This window comes from Sesamum indicum, linkage group LG15 (genome assembly GCF_000512975.1).
Source record: "Sesamum indicum cultivar Zhongzhi No. 13 linkage group LG15, S_indicum_v1.0, whole genome shotgun sequence".
Classification (NCBI taxonomy): Eukaryota; Viridiplantae; Streptophyta; class Magnoliopsida; order Lamiales; family Pedaliaceae; genus Sesamum; species Sesamum indicum.
The window spans coordinates 1,114,276-1,127,065 of record NC_026159.1 but is presented as its reverse complement, the minus strand read 5'-3'; the positions used below and the strand labels follow the sequence as shown (position 1 = coordinate 1,127,065).

The following is a 12,790-nucleotide window of genomic DNA, read 5'->3' as shown; positions in this document are numbered from 1 at the left end:
AAATAAGAGATGTTTCTTTTTTGGTTTCTTCTCTTGGACTGAGATTTACTTGGATTGCTTCTTGTCCTTTGTCCAAGTTCTATCTTATTATTGATTGATGTTGTCTCTTTATAATAAAATCTTAAATTTCTGAAAATGTGATTCAATATTTCAACAATTACGGCAACCAAGATTCATGAATACTGCAACTTGGAACTCTATTTCCTGTTAAACAGGGAAGAATCATAAGCGAATACAGTACACTGTTAGAATGTTGATTTCTGGGAAAAGCCATTACAATCATCAGAATTAGAACCTACAATGTTAAGAAAATATGATCATCAAAAGACCATCTATCAGTATGATCATCGGACATTAATTAACGAAGCATATAGTTGGAAGATCAATCGAGCTCCAAAGCGACAATTCTCCATCTTCCTTCTCTAAACTATCATCCTCATTGCCTTTCATCCCTTCTCGATCAACGTTGTTTTCCATCATCATCATCTCTTCTTGGTTCAATTTACAAGCATTCCTAAGCCTAGTTATCTGTTCAGACCTGTTGAATCTGTTCCCAAGCTTCAGCTTCAGGCACTCGTTGATCCCGTTGAAGGCATACAGAGAAGCTGAAAACTTCCTCTCATAGTTCATCCTCTTCATTGCTTCACTCAACATCAAGGGCTCATCATCTTGCACCAATGGCTTTGAAATTTCCTCAGCAATTTCGAATGGCGAATATGCAGAGGAGGATGACCCGATTTCATCAACAAAGTGGAGGTCCACAGCTTCCAGGCTAGCACTGTTTTCCTCAATCTCATTTTCCATTTCCAATTCGCTGGAAACTTTATGTTCACTGGTTTGACAGTTGGAATCAGCTTCTATTACGGATGATTCAAAACTCAGGCTTTTGTAATCACTAGCAGCGATCAGGCTGTTGTTTTCCATGGAAAAATTCTCATCAGGGTCGTTAATAAAATCTCCAAAATATGGTTCGGAGAAATCAGGGACTTCATCTGTGTACTCCATTTCCCGTTCTTGAGCAATAGACGGCATCAAAGATGCCAATGATGAAGACGAGTTGGAAGTGGAATCAGAACTAGCAGCTAACGCATTGTTTCTTGCCTTAAGCTTGCTGAGGAGAAGATTTGTGATTCTTGAAGGCAGAGCAGGAGTGGAAGAAGAATTAGGCGAACAGGGCCAGAAATTCGTTCTTGTATTAGCCCCACGAAGCAAACAGGCAGCCTCATCATACGCCCTGGCAGCCTCCTCTGCCGTATCAAACGTGCCTAACCAGACCCTTATCTTTTGTATGGTGTCCTTTATCTCCGCCACCCACCGCCCTGATGGGCGCTGCCGAACCCCTACAAACCTCTTTCGCGCTCTTTTAACTCCGCCTAGTGCCACCACAGCTGCTGCTTCCTTTACCATCTCATTCAAGGAAGCTAAGTTTCCTTCTCCAGGATTAAGTTTTTCATGATCATCCAACTCCTCACCAGCCTTTCTTTTCCTTGCCATTTTCTTGCTTCCCTTTATGGGGATGGGAAGGTGTTAAGGGGTTAGTTGATGTTGGTTTTTAGTGATTTCTTGGCTTAGTGAGTCATGTTGGTTGATATGGGGGAATGCTGGCCTTTTATATGCAGAAAGCAGGAGATCCTGTCAAGGAGAATAAAAATTAGAGTTGAAATGGTCTTCTTTGTTTTATTTAGACTCATTTGTTGCTTGCAATTTCTTGTAGACATATGGAGAAGAAGAAATATGGAAAATCTACTTTGACCTGGCCAAACCGTGAGGTCCTGGATCGAGTGTGGCCAAATCGAGATCAATTATATTGCAATTATTATATAATTGATATACAATTTTATAAAATGATCAATTATACGATAAGTATAATTTACTTACTATACGATTAATTTAGTTTCAAGGGACCTGATTTGGGTAAAAAACTTTAAAAATCTTCTTGCTTCCAATGTGTATTTCAGTTGTATAATGAGGCTGAATTTCTTAATGCAAAATGTGCTGTTAAGATGCTTTCTTGATTTCCTCATAAAATCAGAAACCTACGGTCACCATCAACTTGTATTTTTTATTGCTACGTGGGAGTACAAGTGGGGGAGTAATGATGTCTTTATTTTAAGACAAAAAACATAGAAATCATCAATTCATGGAAAAGGACTTCTTGGGTCGTTTTCACTGCAACAGTGAAAACAATCATAATCCTCTGCAGCCTTAACCAGTCCGCCATAGTAAATACCTCCCATTTGTTTGGTAATGGATTGGGGCGTGGAAGGAGGGTCGCAGACACCACACGAGGGCAGTGATCTGAGTCTGTGATCATTACATACAACTACTCTTGAATTGAGTTTGTGTCTTGTTGTCATATGAATAGTAAATTTAAGTTTTACCCCTAGTTGCAGTTGATGAATTATAAGGAGCAAGTGCATAAACGAGGATATTCTCGTCATTCCATGTGAATTACATTACATTAACATGGGGTTGAAGATATATGAAACCCATTATTTGTGATTGGCGATTAAGGTCAAGGAATGCGATTTACCCAAAGGCAATTCCACTAGTTGATTGGTGATGTTGATGTTGATGTTCACATCAACTTACAAATGATGTCAGCAAAAAGTTGAGAGCATATATTAAGACATTTCCTGTCTCTCACACAGAAACGGAATCCCACCCCATTTAATAATTCCCACTCTCTCTAAATAAATCTGATTTTTCTCAAGTAAAATTAGTAGATATGATGATGATACGTTTTTTATGTAATAAGTAATTCTTGAAGAAAAACTATATTTTGAACTTTGTTTGTGACGGCAAATAATGCCAAGCTTTATGCTTGAGATATCCCTAGCATTAGATTCTTTATTGCAATTCGTGTTGTATTTCTTATTCCATTTTATATATATATACGTTACATATATAAAAAAATATTTATATATATGGAAAATACAATATAAGATGCAATGCAACTGCAATAGAAAATCCAATTGGGAGGAGGTGAAATGTGAATGTACGGACATTAACAACAGAAAAGACATGTTAAGAGTTCCAATGTTGCCAAAGTACCCCTATTCTGTTTCTTCTGCTGGTTTTTATTTATTTCATCCCCTTAAAATCATAACCAAACTCCAAGTGTGTGAGTGAAGAGAGAGAGAGAAACAAAGAAAGGAATTTATTATGACTATGGTGGTTGGTGTGTAATAAAAAAAAGATAGTGAGAGGAGGGCGCCTGATATATGCAAAAGAATAAGCAAAAGGAATATGTCAATCACGGATTCCTATTGCTCCAGGTGGAGGTTTCAGACAAATTCAGTGGTCTTCTTCCCTCAAACTGACGTCTATAGCTTATTATACTCATTAAGGAAGTTGACTCAAAGAGAAACTCTCCTTCTGCATACAATATTTCAAAACTTGCCAGCATAACTTTGGTGGCTTGAGACACCAAAGTTGATACAAATGTTGCAACATCAGAGCAAACAGTTTCAAAACACGGTTTTGCTTGAGACTTTGGGGACAGGACCAAGAATCGGGCCATATCGCACAAAGTCGATGGATAGTTATTTCAGAGCCGATAAGCAACAGGTGCAATTAGGTGTAGGCCTGTGAATAAATCGAATTCCATACAACTTACTATAAGCTTGTGTATACAAACCTGTTTTTGTAATGTTTACAGTCCAATCAAATCCTTCCTGGGAGAGCAGGGAGATTAAAGAGAAGGGTTGAACCACAATTTTTTACTGTGGACGTCGACCGGGAACAACAAAATAGACATGGAAAAATGTATTTTCTAAAGTGCACGAACCAAAAACTATTTCGAAAGAGATGAATTCAGTATATACACCAGTTTCTACTTGTCCTTCAGCCGTTCTAGCTACCATTTGAAACTTAACAGGAATTCCGTCCAACTTCACCTATGAGCACCATACAGAAGAGGGGAGCTGCTACTTTCCCTGGCTTCAGAATATCTGCCTGATTTCATTGCAGGATCACGATACGCAGTGGCGAGTTCATCGTAGAAAGAAGATATACTGGGATCACTTTGATCAAATCTATCCTTGTTTATTAAGCACTGTATCATAACAGCAGAAGGTGAATACTCGATAGACAAGCAAACAAGATTGAAGGAGCAAACTGCTATTCTGTGACAATCAATATTAACCTAACAAATGGGGCTCTTACATCTCCAGTGAAGGTTAAAAGGGATGACGAATTACCCAGAACTGAATATGATATATAATCTATATGCATAATATACAGATTTTGATTTACTAGAGACAGCGAACGAGAAAATCAGAAAGCATCAGTATTGGTCAGTCGTGTGATTTAGCACAGATACACCCAAATCTATATGGCCACACTTGTTAGTCAGCTTTTGATATCTTTTAACTCAACAACATTCATTAGGTTCAGGAATGAAACTTTACTTGGTAAATATGAAGGGACCCAGAAATATTGGCAACTCTTTATGCCACATCAACTGCTGCTACATAACAGAACAGCATGCATCTACAATTAAGAAGTTAAAGAACCTGAAAATTTAATGTGCAATATTATGAATCTAGGTTTCGTAACAGGATGAAAAATTTCATTTGCTTACTCACTGTCAAGAAGAAAAAAGATGAAAGCATTTCAAGATAGTGAAAATTAATAGGCTATTTAAAAGTTTTTGATTGTCAAACCTTTATCTTATAAATCCAACTTAATCATGTACCAGAGCAAGGAGGAGAAAGAGATTGAATATGATCAAATGACAAGCTAATGCATTACAGTATAGCCACATAACGGAACTAGTTCAAGAGCTTCGAGTAATAAGTCAAGCTAGAATGACAATTTACCTCAGCAGGGTAACTTTTGAAACTAGGTAAAAATCGTCTCCGGCAATAACTGTTGAAAATGAGGGTGAGAATTGGAAGAGGAATTGTTAAGCTGGAAGCCAGTGGAACTTTCTTCAGACCGAATATACCAATGGCAATAACATGCATCAATATTAAAGAAAATATTGTTGCATCGTGCACTACGGGCCAAAACTTTCCACCAGTTTCAAACTTGGGTGCATAAACATTTAATAGCTGCTCCAAAGAGAAAAGTAAGCCAAATGAACTGACCATACTAGAGCAGAACATGTGATGGTTTAGCAAAGGAACTTTAATGAACCACATATACGATGAACAACAGTGAGGAAAGTCAGCTGACCTGGTTGCGGTAGATGACATAACCAAGGCAATAGTAAACCAAGAGGAATGGCAAAATCAGGGGTGCGAGGAAGAAGTATGTTATACCAAGAAGGCTGAAAAATAGAATCCTGGGAATTTCACTGTGATAAGGATTAGACGGGACCTCAAGTTCCTCATCAGATTTCCAACACAATGTTCCTTTAAGAAAACTCCAAAAGAGCCGCTTTAGCCGAAAAAGTTCTGAAGAAAACGTTTTGGTCCATCCAGATGTTACAACATATGCAATGAAAAATGAAGCCTGAAACATGAAACATAAAAGTATTTATTAATCTAATCTATGATGTCTGGAAATGTGTCTGAATGGAATCATTATTTCCCACAAAAAGGTGAAAATACTTGGAAGTTCTTTCAAATCATAAAAAGGGAGTAGCAAACCAAACAATATCAATGAATATTCTTTTCAACTTTTGAACAAATTAACTAATGATATATCCTTTGGATCAAGGCAACATAGAATGGAGACAATCATTTTCAGTCCTCGCTTCACTTTCATAATTAAGACCCTGGCATTTTAACTAGCAATGATCCTCAGACAAATTCTGTCTCCTAGCTTTGGAAGTTTGATTGCACGTTTACAACTTCTACGATCATATAATATTGTTACAGAATGTAATTAAAACAACAGTTCTGTGAATCAATAAGGGATTTTCCATAAATAGTTGACAACCAAATGTGCATTCCTATATGATAAATTTGTTTCACTTGGATTTAATATACTGGTACATATGAAGTTGGACCATGAACTTCTGGAGAATCTTTTAGAAAGATAAAATTATGGGGGCTCCAAGGAAGTTCAACTTCAATGAAAAGAGAAATGGACATTCTCAGAAAGCCACTCAATCACCCAGTCGTTTCCTTTCTCTCCAAATCCAAATACGTTACATGATATGAGAATAAGTCATGAAGGCGCCCAAAGAAGAGAATTCCGGAATTAATGCCATTTAAGAGAGAAGTTAGCTGTTAAAATTGAACGTACCTGTCCAGGAACTGCCACCGCCAATAGTTCAGGAATTCTTTTGGGCTCAAGAAAGACATCAACCCTATACAGTGCTGATCCTGAGAGTACATTTGCAAAGAAGATGTTCCATATGGTGAACCACAACACTTTGATACATGCACTTTTCTCAATCTGACTAAGGGCAATGTAGCCTTGTATGGAGGAAAGCACAATCATGACGGGTGGCACTAAAGATAAAAACATCTCAAGTATGAGACTTGGAAAATATCCTGTAATTACTTGGCTAACGATTTTCCTGCATGACATGTAAAGGTTATATTGTTAGGCTAGTATAAAGTGTCATTCTTTTCATAACCGATATTGCCAGAATAGGTATAAAATTCATATGTAACGTCTGGATCCATATTTTCAATATTCTTCATTTTGAAAAAAGAAAAACTGGTTAAGAGTATTTTATCTACAGATTGACAAAGTAACTTACAGATTTAATATGCCTCTCAGAAAAGGTAACCAAACCTCCAACTGATCCAAATGAGTAAGACCTTGCACTAAGAGAACAGGTACAAGGAACAGAACAGTTACAAAAATACATGCAAAAATAACAGCAATGTTGCAAAACCATCTTTTGATAAATGACGCAGAAAAGAATGGCCAATATACATCCTGGGGATCAGGAGCTGGCTCAGTAAGCCATTCTGTGGGTTTAACCCCTTGTTGAACGTGTGACACTACCGCAGCACTAAATCGAGACTTGAAAGATACAAATGCAGCCGGAACTTCCTATTAAGGGCATAATTGAGTGATACAGCATCAGATGGTATCCTAAATTAAAAATCCCAATCTAAGAATATAAACTAAAATAAATAACACCAGCCATCATGAAAAAGGAATTTCTGGAGCAAGGGCTTCTCAAAACCAACAGATTTGTTAGAATTTGAAACGCAAAAAAATATTAGAGCAAGAAATGACTATCAGAAGTGAAATTTTTCATCTTTATATATGCCAAATCGCAAGCGTGCCTAACAAAGAGAATTACACAATTCTAAGGCCTTTTTTATTGTTGATACACACCCCTTGGAAAATGAATTCATCACCTATAAAATCATGCACAGTTCTATTGATTCATCAAGTGTACAGTTGCTATAGAGCATGTTACAGCAGGGTAATGATTCATGTGAACATGTGATGAGTCGCGTGATTAACTAACTCTTAGATGCCATATCTCGATCTTGGACTTCTTTGTGTGGCACACATTGGTTTCAAACGGAACTGATGTCCCTATCATGGTATTAAAGGTAGGTCTCAACACTGCAGCCCATCTATCCTGCACGTCCGTGAAATCATATTTTCTCATTTTATGCGATAGTAGGTTCAATCCTATGTATATTGGTTTTCAAGCTATTTTTTCCACTTTCCAGTGTCTCCCTACTCATGCTTTGATATGCTAATTTCTGCCCCTCCAGCCAAGTCAATTCTTCCTTCAGCTGTTTTTGCTAAACCAGCTTCTATTCAATAGGTCAGAAAGTGAGGGACGCTATTATGATGTAATATCCCAATAACTAATCTAAAACTCAGAAATTCCACATAATGATCTTAAGAACTCCTCTTTTAAACCAATTTCAATGTGGAATTCCTGTTGCTTATCATTGTCAAGTATATATGACAGTTGACAAGCCTTTAGTGATAAGAAGACTAGTGATTTATGATGGCTATCATCAAGAGGGACCTTATCCCGAAGATTAAGTACTTGGGCTTAAAGTACTTGACAGTGAGAGATTCAACATGCATTCATGCTATTGGTTTGTTTCAAAAAAAAAAAAAAAACAGCAATTGCGACAAACAGAAGAAACAAATCAATTTATTGCATCTTCAGATGAACTACCCATGAGGCAAAGATTGTTACCTTGCCAGAAATAGAAGCTCGTTCTGTCCTGACATTACCTTCCACATCTTCTAGCTTCTTCTCATAATGATCTAGGAGGTCAACTTTGCGTCCAAAAAGGCCCATAAAGCCAGCACGCTTGAATCTTTGTTGAGGATGCTTTTTTGATTTTACGTGTACAAGCCTTTTATACACCTTGTCCGCCTCATTCTAGAAAAAATATTAGGATGTATCAGAAACCAAACAAAATAAAGGAAAATAAAAGGTCTTATATTGCATCTATTAACCAAGAATGAAATACACGACTCTGGTATCAAAATTCTCTAATTATACTTAGAAGTACAGTTGCTTTCTATTTTTCCCCTTCAGAAGTTCAATTGAGCAGCTAACCTTTCTTTATCTAAAAAAGACATAAAAAAGTAGATACAATATACACATGTATCAAAAGAATTTAATGATTAAAATGTATGGAGAAATTTCCAAGTTAGCAATCGGATACTTATAGTTAGCAAGTCCAAGAGGGACATTGAAATGAAAGAAGCATCAATGATAACATGGACAAAAAGATAAATCAATCTATAAGCTCCAGAATATAGTTGATTAAAGAGTTTGCTTTCACGCTTTGCTTACCATGAGCCCTTTAAGTTTGCTTGTCCGACGAACCACAGAGTGGGAAAGATAGGTAGACGGGTAGTATTCACTGAAAAAGCTCTCAACGCTCTCACTGAAGCTCCTCCCAGAAGTGGCAGGGATGCTTCGAACTAAAAAAGTGAATAAAACAGTGAACTGGCCTGGCCGAGGTTTTGAAGAATAGAAGTAAGCAATCCGTTTGGATGCAATATAGTCATATTCCTGCAGAATAAATAATTATTTATGTTCAAACTCTTTTACCTACAGATGGAAAATCCATGACCACAGATACGGGCAATGAAATACTTACATAGTAAAGAAGATAGCAGACAACGGCTGTGAAAATATAAACAGCAGCAAAGTGTATCCATAACCTTTTAGAACCCAAAATAAAAAATGTTAGTTTTAGAGCTAAATAAAAGCAGTAAAATGTTGACCAACTCAACGCTTCAGTTGTTTGCCACCTCAGCCACATGCATACACACTCTGCATGAAGACACAACCTAGCTTGCTGAATATGGACTGCCCATGTTACAAGGTAAAGAGAGAAACTTTTCAACTAGAACCAGATAGAGAAAGGCTTTCAAGCACCAAAGTCTGAGAAAGCATAGACAGAGAAAAAAAGCTCATCTTTTCTTTGATTTTAGAGGACTAGACCTAAATGACCCCGAATATGCATGACCAAAGGCCTTGTTGAGCTTGGGTGATATCCACCCAATGGCATACGGTTAGGGTTGACACACATGAAAAATGTATAGATTAATATTGCCTTAAAACAAAAGGCCCAACTTGTCGTAAGCAATGCACTAGTTCATTGTTGTAAAACTAAATTTTGACTTCATTCGAATATATAGCACTAACCTGTTTGACCCATCATCAACATTTGAAATACTGAATGATTCCAAGGACTTGTTTGGTAAGTCAGTAAAGTCAATATTTAGCTGATTCCCCATATAATTGAACGGGAGAAGAACACAAATTCCAACAATGCCCGCAAATCTAAATACTCTCAGTCTGCAAATCAAGAAAGAAAAGTGTATAAGATGAGAAGAAATCTGTAGAAAAAGAGAACCAGAAATTACCATAGAATAACTAAGTTCAAGACAGGCCCTGTGAACAGTAAGTGATGTGAAGGAATTAATCCAAACAATAAAATGTGTGAAAATCAACACTTTTTCTCTCTACAAAAATTCTCGGAAGATGCAACCACTGATTTAACCTAATTGCAGATGGCGTATACTACTATCCCTCACCAGCTATAACAAAGTTCAAAGGATTCAGACAAATAGACATCATGAAGTAGATATTGCATTTAATACTTGAAAATGTTTGCTTTCCAGATCCTTTGCCGGTCAAATAAAAAATAGGAATTTACTTTATAAGATTTGTATGTTTACATTCCTTTGTAAGATTGGTAACTTGACAAACAATCCCCTAATTTAAGAGAAAGAAATTGCAATCTATGGCTTTATAAATGTAAACCTGTATCCTAGCTATTAAATACTATAAAGAATGCAGATTCACACGGCCATTTAGATCCCAAAATGTACTTCAACTTCCATTTTTTAACTAACCCGAATGTAAAAATTCTCATGAACACAACAGCATCCAATCCAGAATTCGCCAAAAGCTCATCTTCAGAGGGCTGCCATGCTCTTTTCACCCATTTGACAGAAGATAGTAACTTTCCCACGCTGAATTCATCTTCCCTTTGGAATTTCCCTTCAGCAACCAAGCGTGGTATATAGAAATCGGCATAGCTTGGCCGGTTTCTTAGTACAGAATAAAGGATGAAAAAAATAAGACAAAGGGCAACGTTTATTCCAACAGAGGTCAGAAGTGCAGAAAGAATCATTCCTTTAAACTCTCAAAGTGGCTTGCTCCACTTTCTAAATTCCACACACGCCAGTACCAACTTAGAGATCCATTTGGGACTGAAACTTCTGATTCTTCAATGAACAGACTATTTAGTCAGATAAGCTGCAAAAATGCATGAAGCTATCAGTAATGAGTATAAAGTTACCCAAAATAACATAAAAAAAAAAAAAAAACGAATGTTAATAGCTTACGCAAAGTTCCAAAATGAAAAAATGAAAGAAAAAGAAGAAGAAAAGAAAGGAATCTAATCTTCACCCGTTTGCCACTTAACTTGGACAAGAAGCTTTAAACTTGTAAATAGCATACATAATAGTTGATTCAACTAATACGCAACTCCCACATGAACAATGAGTTAAAGAGAACACATTACATACATGATTTCAGGTAGGAATTAAGCTTCAATGCTTTTTATTAAAGTAAAGGGGAGCGATTTTTACCATGAAATAAACTCCTCTAGTATAGCGCAAGTAGCACTGGGATGCCAGTAATATCTTGAGTTTCGTGCAATTAGAAATTCATCTTATTTAAAACATGAGAAGCACATGCCACCATAAATGTAAAACGTCTGCACCGGTATTGATCGAAGGGGAATTTTGACTGGAGAAACAAAACCCTAACTAGGAACGAGTAGACTGGTAACTAGAGAGTCTTGATAGAGAAACTTAGAGCAGAAGTTCAAACCTTATTGTGCAGAGGATGGCAAGTTGAAGAAGACAAAAGCTTTCGCGGTCTTAGCTGAACGATAGAATGAACACCAAGTTCTTCTTTTTTTCTTTTTTTTTATTTTTTTTTTAACTATAAGTCGATGGTTGCACGATTTCCTTTCTCCGACGCTATGTCGCGTCACTGAATTCCACATACGCGTTATTGCATCACGGGAACACTTTACCATAGTTAGAATATATTTTATTTTAAATTTATTTACTATGCACATGTTATGTGTATATATTTTTTTAAAAAAGACATAATTACTCAATTTAAATATTATCTTATCATTTTGAAAATCTTTATTTTTTTTATTTTTCCAAACAATCAATTTATTAATTTTTTAAGATGAATTATAACAAAATTTGTCATAATTGTAAATATTTTTTTGGTTATTTTAAAATTTATCAGCATTTTCTTGAAATTATTGGTCATCTTACAAATATCCTCATGAAATAGTCTGTTGTATGGAATATTTATTAAACAGTCATTAATTAGAATGAAATATTTATAATTTTTCAAACGAAGTACGTATTTATAATTATAAAAAAATTCAGGACATTTTTTTACAATTTATCTTTTTATTTATCTACACAGTTCATTCATAAAATATTTGAGAAGAAAATGCTCATTGAGCTCATATTGATACACGATGCTGAAATAAATGCATTTTTCGTCCCATAACTTATGTCATTTAATATATTTATTTTTTTAAACTTTTAGGTGATACTTTGATCCTGTATTTTTTCAATTTTTATAATTTCAACCTTCTCTACCAGTGAGAAATGAACTCCAAGAAAAAAAAGAACACTCAATCGTGTGTATGTAGTATAAAAACTATAAAGTTAATTACACTTAAACCCTCTTATAAAATACGAAATTATATATTTTTCAAAGTTCGAAATTACATCTACACCCTCTTTCAAGATTCTCTATTTATATATGACCCTCTTTTGTTAGGGTTTAAAGAGAAACTGGCTAATGTTAAAAAAAAAATAAGTGTATATAAATTTTGAATTTTGCCCTTCATTTAATACTTTTATGTATATTTTTGTACTTTAAGGGGATGAATGTAATATATATGTATATGGAGTGCGATTAACATTGTTATATTTTATTCTTATAAGTACAAAAAAATTATATGATAATATTAAATAAGGGTTAAAATAAAAAAATTATATATATTTTTTTCTAAAGTCAGCATTTTTCATATAAAATTTAACAAAAGAATGTTAGGTATAACTAGTGAATTTTCAGAGAGGATGTAAAGTATAATTTTGAACTTTTCTTTGAAAAAAAAAGTGTAATTTCATATTTTCAGTTTAAGTATAATTAATATAAATTTTTATAATACTTTTTTAATTAAATAAAAAAGAATAAAAACAAAATGAATAATTAACCAAAAAATATTGAGATATTGTAGCTTACATATAGTCATTCATGATAGGCATTTTAGATTGCCCACACTTAATTAATAGTATATTAATTAATAGTATAGATAAGTCGTAATGCAGA

At 35.2% G+C, this 12,790-nt stretch overlaps 2 protein-coding genes across 4 annotated transcripts; both read right to left on the bottom strand.

Annotated features, from left to right (window-relative positions):
* Nucleotides 221–1,597, bottom strand: LOC105177355 (ethylene-responsive transcription factor 10-like). Its single transcript, XM_011100475.2, has one exon. The coding sequence runs from the start codon at nt 1,492–1,494 to the stop codon at nt 355–357; it is 1,140 nt and encodes a 379-aa protein (XP_011098777.1). The 5' UTR covers nt 1,495–1,597; the 3' UTR covers nt 221–354.
* On the bottom strand, nt 3,577–11,379 carry LOC105177280 (CSC1-like protein HYP1). Of its 3 annotated transcripts, none has more exons than XM_011100365.2 (11): nt 11,252–11,379; nt 10,267–10,672; nt 9,554–9,706; nt 9,003–9,066; nt 8,693–8,914; nt 8,084–8,272; nt 6,662–6,960; nt 6,199–6,475; nt 5,182–5,460; nt 4,824–5,057; nt 3,577–4,057 (listed from the first exon to the last, which is right to left on the bottom strand). In XM_011100365.2, the coding sequence occupies exons 2-11, from the start codon at nt 10,545–10,547 to the stop codon at nt 3,896–3,898; spliced, it is 2,160 nt and encodes a 719-aa protein (XP_011098667.1). In that variant the 5' UTR covers nt 10,548–10,672; nt 11,252–11,379; the 3' UTR covers nt 3,577–3,895. The 3 variants fall into 3 exon arrangements, with proteins under 3 accessions (XP_011098667.1, XP_011098668.1, XP_011098669.1); XM_011100366.2 differs by having other exon boundaries at nt 11,008–11,335; XM_011100367.2 differs by having other exon boundaries at nt 4,020–4,057; nt 4,824–4,872.

Bases quoted from the DNA above. Each gene is read 5' to 3' on its own strand.
- LOC105177280 (XM_011100365.2), bottom strand. From the start codon at position 10,547: ATGATTCTTTCTGCACTTCTGACCTCTGTTGGAATAAACGTTGCCCTT. The intron at 9,707-10,266 runs GTTAGTTAAAAA...CTTGATTTGCAG, and splicing joins ATGAGAATTTTTACATTCGG to ACTGAGAGTATTTAGATTTG. The intron at 8,915-9,002 runs GTAAGTATTTCA...TTTATTCTGCAG, and splicing joins TCTGCTATCTTCTTTACTAT to GAATATGACTATATTGCATC.
- LOC105177355 (XM_011100475.2), bottom strand. From the start codon at position 1,494: ATGGCAAGGAAAAGAAAGGCTGGTGAGGAGTTGGATGATCATGAAAAA.